Consider the following 22,672-nt stretch of genomic DNA (forward strand, 5'->3'; position numbering starts at 1 on the left):
TATTGATGAAACAGAAAAGAGATGAGGATAAATAAATAATAAATGAATAAATGTAACAATACAGTGCTAGGGTAAATACAGGGATGGTGAATGTATGGGGGAGACAGTCTGGAGGGCAAATATTATGCAGGTTATTTTAACAACAGCATCCAATATGGAGCCTTGAACCTACCCTGAACATGAGGATGAACCAGTTACAGTGTGTGTTTCAATACATCTGTGTTTCTGAGAAAGACTCTAGGAATCTCTGTTCATCTCCAGTTTTCTAATGTGTTCAGTTTTTAATGTGAAAAAGATTTCATTACAGCAATTAGTAACCGACTTGTTGAACTTGAGAGGTTAGTTATCTTTAGAACATGGAGTATCCCCAAGAAAGGAGACTGTAAGCGATCCTGCGTGAGGTAGTTGTATATTTCACCCAGCTGACAATTGAGCAGGTTGTTCTGAATTTCAGAGTGAATACATGAACTGGCTTTTATAAGCTGTCTAGGTCAGGTCCCAGAGACATGCTTAAGACTTGAGGTTCCATATGCTTCTGGAAACACTTGAATAAATATTTAATCTCTTCTTCACTCCATCTGACAAACATAATCATTACAATATCCATCCAAAAAGTCTTCCCCAGCCTCCTTCAAGATCTAGGCCATTTGAGGAGTGTTGACCTTCGTAAAAGCAGGAAAGGGAAACCAAGATTCTCCTTTGAGAGCTGATGAAGCACGTAAGAACTCAGTGCCTGATTAGCATAAAGAACTCATCCTTAAGGCCAGTAAATGATCAGAACATAATCAACGTGTGAGTTAATCAAGGGTGCTTAGAACCTATCAAGGATTCTAAGCTAATCAAGTCCATGGGATTTGACTTTAGTTTTTTTCTAAGAACAAGTCCTACCTTGAACATTAGTCACCTGGGACAAAGTTCAGCAGTTAAGGAAGATACAAACATGTCCAGGTGTCCTGTGTGTGCATCCAGGTGTCTTGTGTGTGCATCCAGGTGTCCTGTGTGTGCATCCAGGTGCCCTGTGTGTGCGTCCAGGTGCCCTGTGTGTGCATCCAAGTGCCCTGTGTGTGTGTCCAGGTGCCCAGTGTGTGTGTCCAGGTGCCCTGTGTGTGCATCCAGGTGTCCTGTGTGTGATTCCAGGTGCTCTGTGTATGCATCCAGATGTTCTGTGTGTGCTTCCAGGTGCCCTGTGTGTGCGTCCAGGTGTTCTGTGTGTGCTTCCACGTGCCCTGTGTGTGTCCTGTGTGTGTTTCTAGGTCAGCAATTTCAATCCTGAGTATGAGGACTTAAGGTGAAAACATTTAGAGGTTGACAGGGATTATGTTCTACTTTCTGGTTACCGAGACCATGTACATATCCAAATGCTCTAATCACACCCTGTTCCTTAGTAATTACTCACTATGATGGCACTTCCCTTCACCTGAAGAAACACACATTTATGTCAGACTCCAATGCATCATACAGACAAGGTCTGAATGCCAATGGCTTGTGCACCCAAGCAGTGTATCCACAGCAAATAGAGAGCTGGTCCACTGGCCCAGCCATGTGACCCTTCTAGAGCCTCTGGGACTGAATTTACATCTGCTAGGACACAGGCCTGTGAACAAAACTGTTGCAACCACTCACCCAGGGGATCCTCTTGGCCTCTTCTCCATGGCTGTCTCTGGGGAAGGTGACAAGAATTTGCTATCACGTGAATAATTTCTCTAAATAGGAAAAAGTCCTTGGTTCTGGCCAGTTTCTTTCCTTTCTTTCTTTCTTTTTGTTTGTTTTTTATTTTAAATTTTTAAATTCACTTTACATACCAACCACAGTTCCCCCACCTCCCCTCCTAACCCATTGTCCATCCATTCCTCAGAAAGGGTAAGGCCTCCCATGGGGGAGTCAACAAAGCCTTCTGGCTAGTTTCTCAAGAGGCCCTAAGTCGTCGTCTTCTTCTTTTTTCTGACAAAGGATTTAGAGATTTCTTCTCTTAAGATTTTCTTTATTCAGACCCTTGAAAGAGACAAGTTCATCACGGTAAAAGGAAAGCTCTCAGCCTCCCTTTCTACATGGGTGTTAAGTTGTATTTTCCTCCTTCCACTAACACTGAATTCAAGTGAGGAACACACACCGTGGAACATATTATTTGTTCCTGCTTCTGAACTGAGTATCAAACCAGGTTCTGTTGATATACATGTTGATAAACATGGTTCAGGAAGGACCATGGTCAGTGCCCACATGCTACTATGTCATCAAACCATTTAGTCATGGATCACAGGAATCTTGAACTCAATTCTTCTCAGAGAACAGAGGATTTTATCCCAGGAAAATCCAGCATCTGGCACCTTGCTTGCCAGCTCCTGGTGGACCCCAAGAGATTAGTTTTGATGTGCTTGTTCCTGGGATGTGCAGTAAAAGTCCCTCCTGGGGTGTCTACATAGTAGAGACTATCTTTGTGCACTGATATTGTCTCCAGCTCTGTAGAGTACAGCAGATTTCACCTACTCACCCGGACATATCTTTAAGAAGAGTTCATGAAGAAAGGTATTCATCCAGGTGGGTCAGAGAGCAAGCAAGCAGTGTTGTCATGGTAACTAAAGCTTGGGGCTGTGAACCACTCTGGAGTGCCCACCAGAGACGATGCAGTGTGGTGCCGTGGAGCCTGGAGACTGTGCTCATCCCTCACTCCACTGGACAGCGCGTTCCCAGAGAGGCACCACAGGAGGAAGCCCAGGGATTTGGATCACAGAAATGGATTTTGCACAAAACACAGGGGCTGGCCAAATGGCACGGGAACAAGACCCTTGAAAGAGTCAACTGTCTTTCTCACAGTATGAGCGTTTGAAGACTCAAAGACAGGATTAGAGTGCTCAAAACCAGAAAAAGGAAAGGAAAACATACCCCTCTGTCCCGTTAGGGAAAAGGAAAGGAAAACATACCCCTCTGTCCCGTTAGGCAAAGACACACAATGAAAAGAATTGAATTAGGAACTTTTGCAATTATCAGAGAAAAAAAAAAAAGAACAACCAAACCAAACAGAATAAAGCAACCCTGTGGCCTTCATTCATCTTGTTTTGTATTTTAGTTTGTTGGTTGAACCAGGAGGGACTGGGTTGGACCAGAAGCAGGCAGAGGCATTTCTGCACACACAGAGGCTTGGGGAGTAGAAGGGACTCCAGCCCCTAAAGGACAAAGCCAAGGTCAGCTATTGAGGAGGAACAAAGGGCCAACCCTGACTTGCAGGTCACACAACCAGACAATGAATGGCCACCAAGTGTGCTGTCACCAGGTGGAGCTTGGAACTCAACCCACACAACTAACTGCCAGTGAGCTTTGCCAGGCTCTGAGAGCATAGGAAGCAAGAAGGGAAAGATTTTCATTCCTGGCTCTTCCAAGTAGAAAAAAAAAACAACTATTGCTTGTCAAGTTTGGGGAAGGAGCATGGACATCCTGTCTTGCTCTGGACATCACAGTCGATCAGTCTTCATGGCTATTCCATAATGCTTTCAGTCAGTCAACTTTCCTACCGTATGCAGCATTGTCTTAGCTTCAAAAAGTTAAAGACGTGGGAACTGAAGAAATTCCTGCAAACACTGTAAAATCCTGTAAGGCATTCACAGGGCTCAGACCACTCTCCACAATCTGAAGAATATCACGCTAAACCATGGCTCTAAGGCCTGTTTTGTGTTGTGCATCAAGTGTCTCTATATTTTTCATGCATCCAGGAACATCTGAGTTAAAGTGAGCGTGACGGCGTGTATGCTAAAGCTGTCAACGTCAGACAGCCTTGCAGGGATAGAAGAATTCCCCAGGGAATTCTCCCTCTGTGAGGTGAGGGGGTGCAATGTCAGCTCTGGGTGGGTTTCCGGGAGTGTCTTTCCAATTCCTTCACTGTTTCATGCTCATCCTGGATCTGAAACAGGCCAGGCTTGGAAACCCTTCAGCAGTTCATGGGAGAGTACTTGTATCTCAGCTCGGAGCCAACAACTAAACAAAGCAATTAAAAGCCCAGTGCAGGGATTCTCCAGCAATTTCTATGGCTCAGCAATTAGAGCACACACCACTTTCCCAGAGGACTTGAATTTGATTCTTAGCACCCATGTCAGGCAGCTCACAACCAGCTGTAACTCCATCTCAGAGGAATGCAACATCTCCAGCCTCTGCAGGCACCGCATGCACATAGCTCTCTCCACACAGACACAAAATTACAAGTGAAATGAACCTTAACACAGCCCCGTTGGGCTCCACAGACTCCAGAAACACTATACAGTTCTGTTCTGCAAAGAGCAAAGGTTATGGAGACAAAACTTGTCCTTTGGGAGACATATCCATGCTGCTGCATAAAGGGACTAACCAAGTATCCTCAAACTGGAAGGTCCCTTCCCTCGGCAACATTACTGCCCATGCAGTGGGCCACTAACATGCAAGAGCGAGAACAGAGTTCAAGAGCCACAGGTCTGTCTAAGAACTGAGATGGTTTTAACCTTTCTCGTTGGGATCTTTGATATTAATCATGAGCCCAAAGAAATCCTTTTGGGATGAAGAAGCTCAAAAAATGTCCAAACATTCTACCTTGGGAACATCCCAGGAGCATGTCTAGGAGAGAAAATATGTTGATAAGATGTAGGTTAGCTACCAGCAGCGAGCTCACAAAGAAATTATAACCAAGTCTATGGGTTGGTTGGGCCAGAGTGGCATGAAAACATCACTGACAAGCATGGACCTTCAGTCCTGTGGTGACAGAGGCTTTGTCACCTACAATTGTAACCTGCTACATTCTCAGAGAATTTTTCCCATTTGGGGAGAGGCCGGGATTTTAGAAGGGAGAAAATCATGAGGATAAAGGCACTTAAAATCCCCCAGTCAAACCTGCTGCCACAGCTAATACCTATGGGGTCCAGTCCAGCTCAGGGCAGTGGCAATGGCTGTTCTTTCAGCGTTGCAGTGAGCTCCTGGTAAATAAGTCTGCCTCACACCCATCAGTCGACTAAGTATAAACTAATCAGCATTTGCTTAGCTCACACGCGTGGGTAGATCTGGAGAGTTCTGGTTTAGTTTTGGGCAATTGTTGCTGAGGCAACTCTACTCCAAATTCTTTCAGGATCCTTTGGGACCATCAGGTAAGCCTGGGAATATTTTCCTCTGATCCTTGGATGAAGTCCAGAGATAAGGCCCAGCCACACAAACATTTTCAAGCCCCAGCTGCACCACCTGGCAATCCACCCCAAGCTAAATCACAGCACCCAGCCCAGGGGGCAGGAAGAACATCCCTCCTCCAGCGAGGGCAAAGCTTGCGTCAGCACACCCAGAATCAATGAACCAGAAGTGTTTTTATCATATGGAAATGTAGGAGAAGATAGGAGCATTTCCCAGCAGTAAGCTGCCCTACCTCCATCAAAAGCCCTCTGGAGAGCCTGATGTGTGCTGACCCCTCCTTCTCTGGTAGCTGAAACAGTGCTGTTGTGATCCACAACAGCGAACTCGAACTGTGTGTAGACAACACACACCCCTCATCTCTGCAGTTCAGAGACACATTGAGTATGTGGTGGTTTCTAAGGAAACAGTGACCTCCTGGCCACGGTCCACAAGGCAGTCCACCCCAAAGTGTGACTCTGTTCATTCTGAGGCTCTCCAGGGATGGCACTGATTCAGGATGTGCTGTCCTTGTGGTAGGTGGGAGAGCAAGGGAGCAGCAGAAGTCCGTGCCTGGTAGAGCTCTGTCCTGAACCAGCAGAGCCCAGGTGAGTCAGGTAGCTGAGCTTGACACAGTGTGGATGACACAGGATCACTCTAGGGTCCAGTGGCAACGGACGCAGCTAGCAGGTATGTTTTTACAGGGAGGTGGTGTGGGAGGTCCTCTGTCTATGTGTTGCTTTTATTGGTTAATGAATAAAGAACTGCTCTGAGCCCATGGCAGGGAAGAACAGAACTAGGTGGGAAAAGCTAGGCTGTATGCTGGGAGGAAGAAGGGCGGAGTCAGAGAGAAGCCATGGAGCCGCAGGAGACAGACGCTAGGAACTTTACCCAGTAAGCCACAGCCACGTGGCAATATAAGGATGAATAGAAATGGGTTAAATCAATATAAGAGTTAGCCAATAAGAAGCTAGAGCTAATGGGCCAAGCAGTGACTTAATTAATACAGTTTCTGTGTGATTATTTCCGGTCTAAGATAGCTGGGCAGCCGGGAACCAACAAGTGGCTTTCTTCCAACAGGGAGGGTGTAAGCAGTTGGAATACTACCAATCTACCACGGATAACACCTTTTTATGATAAGATAAAAAAAAACATAATAGACCCAGCTCTCCATCACTCACCTATAGACCAAGCCTGCTATTATCAAAAGTGCTTGTCCACTTCTTCTGTCACCCCAAGTATGCGGCACCTGGCCCTGTCCTCAGGTAAGTGCTGGTGTTCAATGCGACCGTTCATAGCATTCACCTGCATTCAGTTCTCCCACATAAAACTCCCAAGTGTCTATCATGTAAGAGTGGGAAGTTAATTGAGTCATCTCTAGCCAGGTGTCAGACAAGAAACGGCATGTTATAAATGGTGGGAAGTAAATGCAAACTGATACCAAAGGAAAAATTCAGTTCCTGGAATATGCTAGAACCTCATGAGCAAAGCAAAGGAGGTGGCCAGTTCTTTCATCTAGGGTTCATGCGGGGCAGTGGGTGCCGCTGAAGACACTGGGAGACCCACCATGCTGTAGCTGTGCCCTTGCTGTAATGACTGTCGATGCACTAAGATTTCATCCCTATTTCTGAGTACAATCTTAATAATTATAGCACACAAATGCTGAAAGTCAGAGGATGGCTGGTCTAGCTGTGCAGGCGAATCCTTCATAAGCACCGCTCACCGCTAAAAATCCTCCCCGCCCACGGATTCGCCCCATGTCTACAGACCACACACCTGTCGGGGCTTCAGATCTGTTCTCAGTGGACATCAGTCACTTTGTGTTTGGGGCACCTGCGCTTTTGTTTTGTGCTGCAGGCTGTTTCATCAACAAAGCCAGGCCTAGCCAGGAGCTCGGGGCCAGGAGATGAGTGCCATTCATCTGAGATACAAGGGAAGGCAGTTACGTGGAAGTGAATACCGCCAAACTTCCCTACACTCTTGAACAGAAGCGCCACTGTGACGTCCACTGTTTGGAACAGCAATGTGTACTGATGGAAGTGAGATGCAGGTAATGCTGGTATCTGCGGTTGATGACGCGAACACAAGGTTTCAAGGCGGTCCTGACATTGACACCAGCAACACTTATTTAAGTGACTGACATAAGAGTAATTGATACCTGCCGTGCTTATCAAAGCACAAAAGCTAGGATAGAACCCTGCTTTGATTTTGGTGTCAGAGGCCAGCAGCCTGTGGTGCTGGTTATTATTTCTGGGCTATCATAAGAGGTATTTTGTACCTTATTACGCTTCTTGGGAATTGAGGAATATTCCAGATAGGAATCTGTGATTTGTTCTAAGTTAGCCCAGGGTTTTGCACTGAGAATGCTAGTTCTTTGAGTTGATGTAGAACAGTTGATGTAAAAAGGTTTGTGGGGCTAGGGAGATGGCTCAGCAGGTAAAGCATTTGCCACACAAGTATGAGGACAAGAGTCTGATCCCCGGCATCCACATAAAAACTGAGCAAGCACAACATCCTATCTACAGTCACGGTGCTTGGGGACAGAGACAGGGGATACTGGCAAATCAAACGGAAAACAATCGAGGAAGACATCTGACATCAAGCACTGGCTTCCACGCACATGTATACGCAACTGCAAACACATGCATACACATGTCTGCACATTGCACACAGGCCCATGTAAAGGGAGGGGTGTTGATAGCATCAATTTGAAGACACGTTTCAAAACCAAAAAGAACAGACAGTTCCACAGATAAGGCTGTAACTCAGAAGGTGGGCCTGAAAATGCCACCAAACTAAACGGCAAGAAAATGCCCAGAATGTGCAGGACGAATGGAGGATCCAACACAGGAAGCCTCATCTGCCCAAGATGGGGTAACATGGGCATCAATAGGACGTGACCAAAAACAGCCACAAAGCTCTGAAACATACTCAGTTTGCTGAAGTTAAGAAGGAGACCAAAGGATGCAACTCACCAGACACCATTAGAAGATGTTGAGGACCAATCAACTCCTTGGGAAAGGAAGAGGTAAGCATGTAGCATTCCATCCCTGGACTACTATATGTAAGGGCAACCAAAAGCTGGTAAGAAAACTTAGTATCTATATAAATATCCCAGGAATAAATGTAGCAATAAGGATGAAATGAGAATAACTCGTCTGCAACTCTTGATGAACTAATCCACCCAGACAATGGTTGCCAGTCGCACCAACATTCCCAGAGAGACAGGCAGGCGAGCAGATATCTCTGATGGAAATATACTGAGCCACTTAAGAAGTAGGCTTGCCAAAAATATCAAGCCTGAACTCAACTAAAGTCTAGTTCTAGCTACTGAAAGGGAATACAAAGACAGCAGATCATGTTAATCGGTTCTTAGAAATCAATAAGCTATGTTCAACCTTCTGACATCGCGACAGGAAGTTATCATCTTCAGAGAATGGGGAAAACATGTGACAAAAAAATCACACACAAAGCTCATAATATTTTAACTTTAGAAGTTTTCCATTAGAGACATTCATAGTTCTCCTTTGACCACAGGAAGCCCACGTGCTACAGGTCAGACAACTTTGCTTAAATAAAAACTGCTTAAGAGTCTTCATCCTCAGAGATGCTTAGAAAAGCAACAGAAGACAAACTTATGGAGAACTCAAAGAGATGTGTCTTCACAATATCTAAACACCAGGAGACGCCGATTAGGGTATGGGAAACACCACTTTGCTGTTTGATACTAGATAGATATCTTAGCTCCTTTTCCCATTGCTGTGATGAAATACCCCAGGGCAAAGACAGCTCATGGGAGGAAAAGGGTTAATTTCACTCTCAGTTCAGGGTTGCAGCCTACCCTGGCAGGGAGGTCACAGCAGCTGGAGTAAAAAAGAGCAGGTCATTTCACTTACATCCAGTCAGGTGCAGGTGAATGAATGCACTCGATGAACCAATGCAGGCAAGCACTCAACTTATTCTTTCCATTTAACACAACTGGGGATCCCCACACGGGGCATAGTCCTGCCCAAATTAACACAGTCTTCTCCCATTAATTGATGTAATCAAAACAGTCCCTCACAGACGTTCTCGGTGGCTAACCTTCATCTAGACAATCCCTCACAGGTGAGCCTGGACGCGTGCCTCCTGGGTGTGCAGCTGGCAATGCTAAGTGCCACCATAGGTAACTGTGTCTAATCATTTCTTCTTAGAGTAATGATATCAAAGTCATATTTTGGATACCCCCACTCTCCCGATTTGCTCATTCCCAGCCGTTGGATTGCAACTCTGATTATTTGAGTCTGAGTCAAATGAGTATCTCTATCACTATCCACTCATCCATGCCCCAAGGACAGCACCTGTCAACCCAGAGTTGCGTCAATATGTTTACGCTTCTTTATTTGAGAGATGCTATAAGATGCAGCCATGTTAGTATTCCAGGGAGAGGACAAGGTAGAGCAGAGAAACCTCAAGTTTGATCATAAGCCAGCAATTTAAAGGGTCTATATGCTACATGGACAGAGATTTATCAACCTATTTTTCCTATTTTAATATGCTTGAAATTTTCTCTATTAATCCCTTGCCCTGTAGAAGCTAGCGAGATGGCTTAGCAGTTAAGAGCACTGGCTGCTCTTCCAAAGGACTCAGATACAATCTCCAGCACCCATGTGGCAGCTCACAACTATCTATAACTCTGATCCTGGAGGATCTAAGGCAAAACGCTGACAGTGGAGCTGTGATACCATAACACATCCCTTAGGGAATCCAGTCTGGTTTGGGATGGAAACCCCTTGCCTATTTGGCTTTACATGGGAACCATGACGACTCAGAAGCCACTGCATCCAAGTTCAGGATCTCTAACAAGCACAGTCATGTAGAACGCTAACCTCTCCCCTGCTAAAATGACCTGGGAGACTGAGCGCTGTGTTGACCAGATGCACTGTGGGGGGCAGCACATCTGTCCACCCTTAGATGACTCCAGTATCTCATCTCATTGGCCCCCAGCAGGCAGCTGTGCTTTCTCGGGCCTCACAAGCCTTGATCTGGATCTTCCACCCCGGGGACCATGTACGCAGTGTCTTCAGCGTACTGCTAAGTGGATGGCAAAAATACTTGCTCAGCCATTAACAGGGAGGGCTGGAGAGATGACTGAGTCAGTCAAGTTCTTGCTCTGCAAGCATTCAGACCTGAGTTTCATCCCCAGAACCCAGGCGAAGAAATACCAGGCCTGTAACTGTAGCTTTGGGGAGGCAAAGGAGAGTGGATCCCTGGAGTTTTCTGGACAGCCAGCTTACCTCTTTGGAAAGGTCCAAGTCAATGAGAGATTCTGATTCAAAAAGCAAGGGGCCTGGTGCCACAAGAGCAACATCTACGGTGTGTTCTCTGACACCAACATGCGCACATGGATGTGCACCCACGTACACACATGTATACACACTTATAAAATCCTAAACACACGTAATCATAACCTTAACCCCGCTGTGAGGACCTGCAGTGAGATAAAGGGAGGCTGGCCGAGTGGTGGATGACTTCTTCCCCATCTCAAATGTTCCTTCAAAGGGCGACAAGAATGAGCATGTCTTAGTGGTTCATGAGTGGTTCACGAGAGGCATTCTCTGTTCCAAAGTGGGGAGGTGGAAGGTTAGGAGTGGGAGTGGAGGTGGGGACAGGGACAGAGTCATCTAAAAGGTGTTTGCTAAAGAAGGAGAGGAGAGAAAGAAAGTAAAGGGGTGCGGAGAGAAAGAAAGGAAGAAAGAAAGAAAGAAAGAAAGAAAGAAAGGAAGAAAGGAAGGAAGGAAGGAAGGAAGAAAGAAAGAAAGAAAGAAAGAAAGAAAGAAAGAAAGAAAGAGGGGGAAAGAGATGGAAGGAAATGCCAAGTCTAAAACTGAAATATTGCATTATCGCTCAAGACCTGTGTGAATGACTAGCATTTCTAAGGCTGTCTTAGAAAACATATCTACAGATACGGCTCAGTGCTAGAGCTCTTTCTCGGCGAGTGAAAGACTCCCAGTTTGATCCCAAGCCTACATGGGTGGAAGTGAGGGGAAATAAGAATAACAAGAATAGCAGAACCCAATTCAAGAAAGACTCAAAAGTCAAAAAAAAAAACAAAAACCAACAGTAACTTTTATAACCAAGGTGACTGAGGGGACACTATTCATCTACAGTAAAGAACAATGGTTCAAGCGCCTCAGAGTAACACATAACATCATATAATACTATATAATATTATATAGTAATATTATATGTTATACACAATAGTATATTATATAAAATAATATATTAGATGCTACAATATTATATATTGAATATATTACATATGATAGCATGTAATATATGATAATATGCATGCATAATTTTAAGAAGGAGAATTAAGCGCAGAAGTCATAAAGAATTACTCTGCCCAATTTAACAGTTTATTACTAGTAATGAGTAGCATTACATTACCTCCGAGTAATTTGGTGAAAGGTATTTCCCGTTGCACTTAGCCACATGTCTCAGGATCTTCAAAGCTTTTTCCCCTTGCTTCCGGGTGATCAGCCAGCGGGGAGATTCAGGAACTACCCTGGTAAGAGGGCGATGTTTGAATTAGGTCAGAAATCTGAAAACCCAAAAGCTCGTGAGTTTTTCTAGCCAACAGGATCTTGCAGCAATCATCTTACAAGTCAGGACAATTCTCAGAATTGAAAAGACGCTCTCAGAAGAGAATTTTCTTTGCAAATTTACAATGAATGGGAAACAGGCTAACTTGGCTATGAACCCCCCCCTCAAAAAAAAAAACCCCGAAAACCATTTCTCCACAGTTCAGGGAACCCTACAGTACTATGTCTCCAGTTACAGATATGAAAAGGATTAGGGCTACCATGTATCTAGGAGAAGACAAAGTCTTCCATTATTCATGGAGCCTGATTTACCCATACATTAAAATTCAATGAGGGGAATAAATTACATTTGCCCCAGTATGAGTCAAGTGCATACATCTGGAACATCTTGACAACCTATTTCTCTGACATTCTCAACCTCTTATTCATCAGAGAAGGTTAATTTGTTTAATGGATTTTTTATCATATTTAATCTTCATGGTGAAATATCGAGTTTGCTACTTCATAATTTTCATGAAAGTATCGCAAAGGGATAAATCATAATGCAATCACCTAGTCTGGAATTTTGTTTTGGGGTATTTTACTGTTTGCAATGGCCTCTCTTAGTCAAGCAACCAATAATCCCTACAAGTTGTCAAAATTCTCTACTAACTCCCTAACCACAGGCAATTTGGAGAGTTAGGAAATCTTCATTTCAGAACTCATTTCTGCATTGGTTTGGCATTTGTTCATGTGCAATAGGATCAATGCAATGATTACCAAAATCATATTACCAGTAATAAAGGAGGAAGAGGAAGCTGGGCAGTGAGATGGCAAGCTGGATGCCCTGCCAGCTGGGCATAAAGTAGGCAATCCCAGGGAGGAGGATTATTCCAAGCGTGAAGAACATCTGGATCACGATTCCCACAATCCTCCTTTGTTTTGAACCTACTATCTCTGTCACTGGACGGAAAACAGACACAGACGATTAGGGGGGTTCTCAGTCAACTCCAAAACAAACAGACTCGACACCTGTTAAAAATCTCCCCGCATTATTGGACTACTCCAGAGCCCAAGGACATGGGGGCTTCCATATGTACTGAACTTCTGAAGATGGCTCTCCGGGTACCCATTGTGTGGTTTCCCAGTTTTTTTTTTCTGCCCTGATCCTTAGGCTTCCAAGCCAGCACCCTCTGAGTGTAGCTGAGGAGGGCAAGGAACACCTATGCTGGTTTTAGGTCATCTCACTATGGCTGTTGAGAAGGTCATTGCCATTATCAAACCAAACACAGCAAGCTAGCTCACCCCTATCACTGTAACACTAAGGATGTGTAAATTATAGTCCCTCTTGGAGAATTACCATGGACATCAGACTCTGCCCGTACTTTCCACCTCCCCAAGACAGTTCAGATTATGCATGTTGTTTGACTTTTCATGTATGCAACAGATCTCTAAAATCTACCTGGGAAATGTGTTGCTGGAAACCCGACCTCCTCTGCACCTTCCCACTAAGTGTTTTTTTTTTTTGTTCTCATCATCCTGCTGGCTGCCTTGCAGCTGCCCTAAGTTCACAGTTTTGAACATCCACATAGATTTGGGTCGTGTTAAAAATCCACCCACTTCGGTCATCCCTCCGTTCCAGCCTGTGACTCTCAGTCCCTACTTGTGCCCACTCTCCTTTTCCCACCATAAAAAGAGCTTCAGGTATCTAAAGCGCCCCTGCTTGGGTCTCCCACAGTAGTCATGGGCGGGATTGGAAATCTGAGCATCTGAGACAATACTGTCAGATGAGCTTTCTAACTTCCTTGCTCATAAATCCTCCACCACTTAAAGCAGGTGGCTGATTTGCACTAGAATCAGAGCCAAAGGGAGCAGCCTGGACCAAACATAAGCAAGGGACAGAGTTTCATATTCTCTATCTGGTTCCCATTTTAAAACAGCCCCAGTCTCTGCAGCAGCTGGAATCCCAGCCCAAGTCCTTCAGCTGCTTGAGCACATGTTGCAATGAGGTCTCCTGGATTTCCTTGTGGGAATGCTGAGCTAGACTCCCTCCCCTCTCTGCGCCCCGCCCCCTCTAGTTCTCACACAGAGGAGTGGTTGCAACAAAACAATTCTTACCTATCACGAAGCAGGTCATCCACGCCCCCTTTCCAAACACGCCTTGCAGGAAGCGGAAGATGACAAACACAGAAAAATTTGGTGCAAATGCCACCACAACCCCTGTGACGCCAACACCGAAACAGGATATTAAGTAAATGAGTATCCTGCCATACCTTCATGAGAAAGAGAAGAGAGAGACCCTTAGACATGGTCTTCAACACAATGGAAATGGAATGAGACAGGATGCAAAAACAAACAAACAAACAAACAAATCACCATCCTCTGTAGCCCACCATCGCAGTAAACAATGTTGATAATACACCTAGGAAACCAGAGGGAAACAATTGGAACTCATCTCTGCAGGGACATTACGAAATCAACAGCCCACAGCACATTCTTTGAGACTGAATAATTCCCAGTGGTGACCCTCTCTGCAATGTTGTTATTGCAGATTCCCTGCTGGCCTGGTCCTGACATTTGCTCTCATTTCTGTAGGTGGAATCTCAGGGAGGTGGGGGCAGAATGAAGCAGCCATGCATGTTACAGAAGTCTCCACTTCAATCTTGCCTCATCCAGGTACCAGTCCAGGACCTTGGGCAAACTCCTCAGTGCTCTAAGACTCAGGTTTTGTTTGCTTTCCCAGTCACCCCCTTTTTTTGGTTAGTGATGATAAAGAGGAGAAAATGGGGTTATAATGTGAAAACTATAAAGTTCAATCAATGTGTGTTGTTAGTGTGTGTGTGTGTGTGTGTGTGTGTGTGTGTGATTCATAGAACTATAGCCAAATAGCTCAGACAAAGGGACAGGGTGCTGTGGCCAGTTCCCCAGTCTGTTGTGAGCTGATTCCCAAAGTTGTGCCAGGTGATTGGCTGGCAGGAGCTCATCCTCAATAACCTATAGGAGCTTTCCTCCTGTGGTATTTTCCTTACAAATCTTTAGATCATTCTTACTTCTGCGTCTTTGCATTAAGGGCCGAGAAGGAAACAGCCTTAATGTAGCCACATGTTTTAAAAGTCAACTTTATTTTTTAAAACATCTTTAGGTTCAAACCGAATTTAAGCAGAAAAGACAGGGTTCCCATGCATCCCTCCTTTTACACATGCACACTTGCCCTATCACCCACCCCCCATTGAGTGATCCGTGTGTTACAATCAGTAAGCTTAAGGTGACATATCATTGCACAAGTCTACAGTTCACACTAGGCTTTCGAGTTCCATTCTCCAGTGCCAGGGATCAAACCCAGGACATTGGACAAGCAAGGTAAAAAGCTCTGCCACGGATCTACACCCACCCAAGGTTCACTGTTGTGTTGGACAGTCTGTGGGAGACGCCCACACTTCCACATCACGTCCTTAATTCCTTGCTGGTAGGAATGCAAATGATGCTACCCGTTATTAGTTCCTAGTGGTCACTCTGCATCCCAGGCAACCATTGTCTCCATTGTTGGCAACTTTCTAGAATGTTCTACAGATCTATAGGGATGTTCTAAGATTCTATAGGAATCATACAGCTTGAAATCTTTTCAGATTGGCTTCTTGAATGCAGCAATGTGGGCTTTAGTTTCCTCTCTGTCTTTTTTAGGGTTCCTAGCTTGTTTCCTTCTAGTGTGGAGTAATACTCTACTGTCTGGACAATGGGTCATTTATCCATTCACCTACTGAAAAACATCTTAGCTGCCCCCAAATGCTGGCAATTATGAATAAATCTGTTGTACAGTCCACATGCGAGTTTACATGTGGATGTAGATTGTCAGCCTTGTTGGGTAAATACTAATACTGTGATCTCTGGTCCTGTGCATTTCGTTTTGCAAGAAACTGACAAGCTGGCTTCCCCTCTGCTACGCCATTGTGTGTCCTCCCAGCGAGGAGCAACAGTTTCTGTGGTTCCACAACTTGCTAATGTATTATCCCCAATTTATTTAGTTTGAAAATTGCTAAGAGTGTGGGTGTTTTGCCTCCAGGTATCTCTGCAGCATGTGTGTGCAGTGCTTGCAGAGGCTAGACGAGGGCATCCGATCCCCTAGAACTGGAATTACAGCTGATTGTGAGCTGCCATGTGGGTGCTAGGAATTGGACCTGAGTCCTCTGGGAGAGCCACCTCTCCAAACCTTATCCTGTGTTTTGACATCTGTGTTCATGAAAGCTAAAGGCAACGAGGTTTTATTTTCTTCTAATATGTTCTTCTGGTTTAGGCAATAAGGCAGTACTGATGTCACAGAACAAGTTAGGGAGTGTTTCTTCGCCCTTATCTTCTGTAAGAAATGGAGACTACTGTGTATGATTTATTATCTACACAGTAGAATTTACCTGCCCCAAATCTGAACCTGGTACTTCCTGTTTAGTAAGGTTATTCAATATTGACTCAACTTATTTAATATACATAGGCCTATTAAAAGAATTCACTTCTTTTGTGAGTTCAGGTGGGTTATGTCTTTCAAAGAACAGGTCCACTCGATCTTGGTTGTCAAATCTGGGGCCATAGAGTCATTTAAATTGTTTCTTTATTATGTTTTTAAAGTCTTTGGAATTTTAAGCCATCATTAATTTGAGTCCCATCTCTTTTTCTTAGTTGGTTTATCTAAAAGGTTATTATATTTCAGGGCTTTCCAAAATCCAGCTTTTGACTATATTATTTTTCTCTACTGACTTATTGTTTCCAATTTCTTTGATTTTTTTATTCTAATTTGTATCATTAATTTTCTTCTGTTTAGTTTAGTATTTAATTTGGTCATTTTTGTTGGTGTTGATACCTAGTGTATACATTCAAAGTGTGGGTTTTAGATAAACATTATGTTCTAGTAAGAATCTTACTGCAGTAACCTCCCTTCTGCATTGCTTTTGCTGTGCCCATAAATCAGATACATTGCTTTTTTCCTCACTGTGTACAAAGTATTTTAAATTTCTCTTGGGATTTCTTCTCTGTTAGCAGAAGTACAATGCTTAATTTCCAAGTATTTGGGAATTTCCAGTTTTTTGTTACAGATTTATTGTTTTGTTTCTTGGAAACAAAAGATTAAAAGATTTGTCCTTTAATTTTGTTAAAAATGTATTTTATGGCCCAGAAAATAACTTTATTAATGTCTCACATGTATTTAAGAAAAACTTGTATTTTGCTATTGTTGGATGATGTGGTCTGTAGGTGTCCACTATATCTAGCTGACTGGTGGCATTGCTGAATTCAGTTACGTCTTGATTATAATATTCTGTTGGCTGGATTTTTACATTTTGGATACAAAGTATTTGAGTCTTCAACTGTAATGAGGGATTCATCTGTTTATCCTGTGGTTCCATCAGTTTTTCCATCCTGTATTTTGATACTCTGTTGCTAGGTACATATATGTTAAAGATTGTTGTGTCTTGTTGAATAATTATAACTAACCCTGTGTTTCCATTATGAAGTTTATCCTTCCTAATATCAATATAATGAGTTCTACTTTGTTTTGGTTATTCTTAGTGTGGCATATGTTTCTCCACTCATTTACCCTCCACTGCATGCACCTTTACAGATAAAGTGAGTTACTTATCGGCAACTCATTGTTGGGTCTTCTGATCCACTCTGAAAACTTGTGTTTTGTTGTGACTGGGTTTTGGGTTGGGTGTAAGCTCAAGTTAATAGAGTTCTTGTCTGGACTGCATGGGGCCCTACAATGAACATGGTGGGATTGTGTCTATGAGCTTGCATTTGGTAGGTCCCCAAGTCTGGTCTTTTAATAAACCCATTGACAGCATTCTTCACAGTGTTTGATCTTGGGCATTTCTCTTTGAGTTCTAGAATTTCCACCATTGTTTGTGTTGCCCACCAACCCCCAAACACGCTGTATTATATTCATTAACCTCTTACCATATTAACCATGGTTTTAAATTTATCTGGCTTGACAGCTCCAACATCCATGCCCATATCTGGTTCTGATGTGTGCGGCCCCTGATTGAGCTCCGGGTTTGTCTAATGGTATTTTATGGCCCTCTTTGCTTGGCATTTTAGCATGCCCTGTGAAAAAACTTTAAATTGTTTCTTTAGCCCGTGGACAACGATACTGCAGACGTTCCTTTTTTTTTTTTCTTTTTCACTTTAACTGGGACATGGTGATTAGACCTAGATTAGATGGTGAGGAGAGCAGGCTGGACTTAGTATTTTGCTCCTCCCACATGGAGGGCTAGTGTTGACTTAAGACAGGAATTTCTCATCCCTCAGGTCTGACATTCAATAAACCTGCAGATTAGGTTTTAATTAACCAGATGTGGATTTTTCATTTTCTGTTTTGTTTTGTTTTTGGCTTTTAGTGTGTGTGTGTGTGTGTGTGTGTGTGTGTGTGTGTGTGTGTGTGTGTGTTTGTGTATGGGGGTATGTATGTGTGCGCGCACATGTGTTTTCTGGGAGCAGGCCTTATGAACAGAAGCATGGGGAAATTTTTCTTGATAGTCACCATGAAAACCTGGTACATTTACAAGAGGTAAAAATCACAAACATGGGCTGGAGGAGAGGTGGCTATCGGGTAAGAGTCCTCACTGTCCTTCCAGGACCTGGGCTCCTCCCCAGCATCACTGTCCTTCCAGGACCTGGGCTCCTCCCCAGCACTTACACCAGGGTTCACAAGGTCTGTGATTCCAGTTCCAGGGCATCTGGTGACCAGGTCTCCCTGGAATTTGCTTGCCCCTCTCACCCTCCCTCTTCCCTCACTTCTCCTTTTCCCTCCCTTTCCTCTGCAACTGCCCTACCCTGAGCCACCTCCCAGGGGTTTTCACTCTCAGAGCAGTTCACACACTAAGCCTCTAACACTCCAGCAATTCCGGTCAGGTTTTCATTACCCAGCAGCCTCTGCTCCAGTAAGTGCTGGTTCCTTGTATCTGCTTAGCTTTCCAATTTGGGTAGCAGCTGCTTGCCCTGTGACCTCACAGCTGGGCAGCTTTGCTGACTTAGCAGCTGGCTCCACCTCATCCTTGTCCTGCCTGAATGGAGATGAGAAGCTTTTCACTTGGAAGTCCCTGTCTAGAGTCTTAGCTCGCTCCGTCCTCACCACTCTCTTCGCACAGGCATGCCTATTAAAATACCTCTCATCTTGTCTTTAAGGAATATAAATCACAGACACACAGACACACACGGGGTGGGGGTGGGGGACACATAACGGTGGTCAGTGCTGGTAGGAGGCAGGATTACTGACAGCCCTTCTCCATGTCAGCTACAAGGGAAGACCCTCAGCCCTGACTAGAGTTTGAGTCCTCTCCTATGCCGAGTTATTTTAGGAGATATGTTTATTGATCATGTAGGATGAAATACATAAGCAAGACCCAATTATAAAAAGATTAAGTTACAGTAGCCAGAGCTGCATTGCAATTCCAGCACTCAGGAGGATTGGGAGTTTGAGTCTCATCCAGTACACATAATGAGACCCTGTCCAAAACCAAGAAGACAAAACCAGAAAGAGAAACCAACATAAACAAAAATGAGAAAAACATAATCCAGTTCCAACCATAGCCAATGAGGGAAGAAATGAAATGTATATGAAAATCTCTTAATAATGCTGAGAAAAATTCTTTTCAAAGTTTCAATACAAATTTGTAGAATAAAATACAAAAAAAAAAAAAAAAATCAAAATGGCTGACCTCATGAGTAAATTAACCAAACCCCAGCCACTGGACTATTCTGAGCACTAATCTATCCCTCGCCTGAGCCTTGACGTCACTGCTCTGGGACCAGTGTTTTCCCTGGGATCCATTCTCAGCCTCAAGGGAACCTTTTCTACCTAGGAACAAGGAGAGGAAGTTTGGAAAGGGAAGAATTAGTCAAACTGAACAAGAGTGGATGTCCTGGGTAGTGGGATAAAAAGTGAATGTAGCTGACAAAAAAGCATTTCCCCCACCACCACATAGGTAGTGTGTTAATAGTGAAGCAGCCGGTAGCTTACCCATACCTACCTATCCGCTGCATAGCCCAAGGTGAACGCCCCAGCCAGGAAGCCAAGGTTCAGGATGGCTTGGGTGAGGTCCAACATCCAGGCATTGGCACAGACAAGGTCAAACTGGGGAATCAAAGAAAAATGCATGAAGATACCTGGAGATGTTCGCCTTCAAAACTCTCTCTAATATAGGTCAACCATCTTCACGAGAGTTGCTTAGATATGCCCCATGTGAAATTTGAGGATGCATCGTATGCATGCATAGACACTGATCTATGCATATTTTCATTGTTGGCTGAAATGACGGCAAGGGAGTGAACCCCTAGGATACGATGGATACTGACATTTTAAAACAATGCTGTTAGTTAAGTCTATTATGTGCACCCATGGCGTGTGGATGATATGGTGACCGCCTGCCTTCATCCGACATCGTGAGCTCTGTGATCTGACTTGCAGTGAGCTATGCAGAAACTGACACTCCATTCTTAGAGTCTTTCTGTGACAACCTAACCCTGACATGTTAGAGGATTTTGTCATTAATTCAAGTCCTCGAAGGTATGATTCCGATTTTATTGTCATGTGTGGGATTATCATAACAATGGAGTTAGACTTGTGGCAGACACATCTAGAGAAATGTACAAAGAAACTCCGAAAGCAGACAGACTGCTACCAGAAAAAAAAAATACAACGTTTTGCTTTAGAAAAGTGACAAGCAGCCTCAAATATAAAAACCCGCATGGCAGGATTTGCTTCAAACTGCTGAGCTTTATAAATAACTGGGTTAGGGAGATGGAGACAGGCGCAAGGCTCCTGCCAGGAGTGACCCTCTTAATGAGATTCCATAGCTTCTTCCATGTTGTGTGAGTTTAAATGCCCCAAACTGTCTTCAAACGCACGCAATTTCTTTTATATCAAACTGGTTCTCCTCTTTGCTCCTCCATAGGAGCAACAATCAGAAAGTATTTTTACACCCCATATTTATATAAGATTAATTGAAAATAGATATCCATCGGTATGTTCTAAAATACTTGGAGAGCTGTCTGAGCCAGATAGTGCCTGCTCTTCTGAGCGTTCTGCATGCCAGGTGCCAAAGACAGAGGTTGCATTTCTCAGGCTCCTTTGCCAGTGTGGAGCTGCTTGGCTTTAGGGAGATGGTGCAAGATCAAAGGGAAGGACTCTGCTTCCGGTCTTGATACAGCTCCTGTTCCCATTATGGCTGCCACAGTGGTGGCTGGTGGCTGGTGGCATCTGTCATTCCCTGCTTGCAGCCCTGACCTAGCCACATGTGGACAAAGGGATCTGACCCCACTGGTACAGGCATAGGGATGTCAAGGTTGGGTAGACTGGGCAGGGCTGACTACCAAGACTGCAGAGCCTATGTTTCTTTTTTATTTTTCGAGTCCTTCCAAATTAGCTCAGTGCCATCCTTTTGCTAACTCCTGCCTAACATATCTAGCCTGGTTTTTATTTTTCTGACTGGCACCATGCTGGCTTGCAACAGTACAAAGTAAGCGTCAACAATGCGTGTATTTAAACAAATGCACAGGTGTTCTTCCTTGTCTGTTACATCACAGACCCTCTAACTGCCCCTCTTTTGCCCAGAATCAGGTCATGCTCCTCAGTCCTTGGACAGTTGACAAAAAGCCTGCTGCACTGTGGCCCTACAGTTTCTTCTCTCCTGTTCACAGCTGCCAGGAGGCCCAGCTGCCCACGGTAGCCCAGCCCGAGAACTTTCCTTTGTAGCTTCAGTTTCTTGTCTACAGCCTTCCTCCATGTCAGAGGCCACATAGACTATGTCGCAAGGAACCTCCCTCTTTTTCCCTCTGAGGAACTACAAGAGTCAGAAACTCCCATTGTCCTATGGATCCAAAGGTTGTTCCTGCAGGACCCCATCATGCCAACTGTGATATGATACTTGCTCTCTGTCATGGCTAATCCTGGTTGTCAACTTGACTGTGTCTGGAATGAAGTAAAACCCAAGTGACTAGGTTCACCTGTAAGGGAGCTTTCTTGATTGAATCATTTGGGTGGAAAGACTTACCCTAAATCCAGATATCTGAGGTGGAAAGAGTTACCTTAAATCTGGCCCACACCTCCTGGTGGCAGCCTATCTAAAGGACATGGAGGAAGCATTTGCTCTTTGCCTGCTTGCCTTACTCTCACTAGCAAGTTCATTCCTTCACTGGAGTTATCCCATGTCTTTAGGGTTCCATTGTATACTGCAGACCAGCTGAGACATCCAGAACTACTGGATTCTTGGACTGTCCATCGAGAGACAACCATTGTTGGAATAGTTGGACCACAGTATTATAAGCCTCTCTAATAAATCCCGTACATTGGCATGTGTGTGTATGTGTCTGCACGCACACACGTGTGTATGTTATATTCAGTCTATTGCTTCTGTCCCTCTAGAGAACCCCAACTAACACACTCTCCAAATGCTCTCCCACAGGGACTCATCATGGCTCCTCAGGGGACCTACACCTGATACTGATCAGTAGGTCACCTTAGATCACCAAATTTACCAAAGTCTTCATTAGAGACACAAAAATGTAGGTCTCCCTCTCTTAAAGCAACCTATTCAGAGCAAGTGAGCCACGTCCAATTTGATTTTCCAGGGTGTGCCTACCAAAAGCATTTAAATATCCTTAATACCCATAAACCTATGTGGTCACCTTGTTACTTATTAATCTTCAAAGTCACTTTACACAAACAGAGTAATTCTCCTTGGCACAGGCAGAAAGTCAATCTGATAACAGACTCAGGCAGCCCTTCCTGGAATGCTGAAAGGATTCCACGTGCCTCGTTCTGCAGAAAGCATGGGCAACTCTAGGGAAATCAGGTATTTCTGAAGGGTTTCCAGCTGAGGCCTTTTCCTGAGAGCTTCCCAGCTCTTAAAATACAAATAGATGCTATGTTGGACGCTATGTTAGAGCCTATGTTAGATGCTAAGTTAGAGCCTATGTTAGACCCTATGTTAGATGTTATGTTGGACACTATGTTA

The 22,672-nt window shown here is 44.2% G+C and overlaps 1 protein-coding gene across 1 annotated transcript in view; it reads right to left on the reverse strand.

Moving 5' to 3' along the window:
* Slc22a3 (solute carrier family 22 member 3) overlaps window positions 1-22,672 on the reverse strand; it is a 93,047-nt gene that overhangs the window by 23,865 nt on the left and 46,510 nt on the right. The window contains exons 2-5 of the mRNA XM_005363381.3: window positions 19,688-19,791; window positions 13,794-13,948; window positions 12,470-12,638; window positions 11,542-11,659 (exon numbers count right to left, since the gene is read on the reverse strand). Coding sequence (XP_005363438.1) covers window positions 11,542-11,659; window positions 12,470-12,638; window positions 13,794-13,948; window positions 19,688-19,791 — 546 coding nt within the window. The remainder of the gene's footprint in view (window positions 1-11,541; window positions 11,660-12,469; window positions 12,639-13,793; window positions 13,949-19,687; window positions 19,792-22,672) is intronic.

The sequence above is a fragment of the Microtus ochrogaster genome, linkage group LG9, assembly GCF_000317375.1.
Source record: "Microtus ochrogaster isolate Prairie Vole_2 linkage group LG9, MicOch1.0, whole genome shotgun sequence".
Taxonomy (NCBI): domain Eukaryota; kingdom Metazoa; phylum Chordata; class Mammalia; order Rodentia; family Cricetidae; genus Microtus; species Microtus ochrogaster.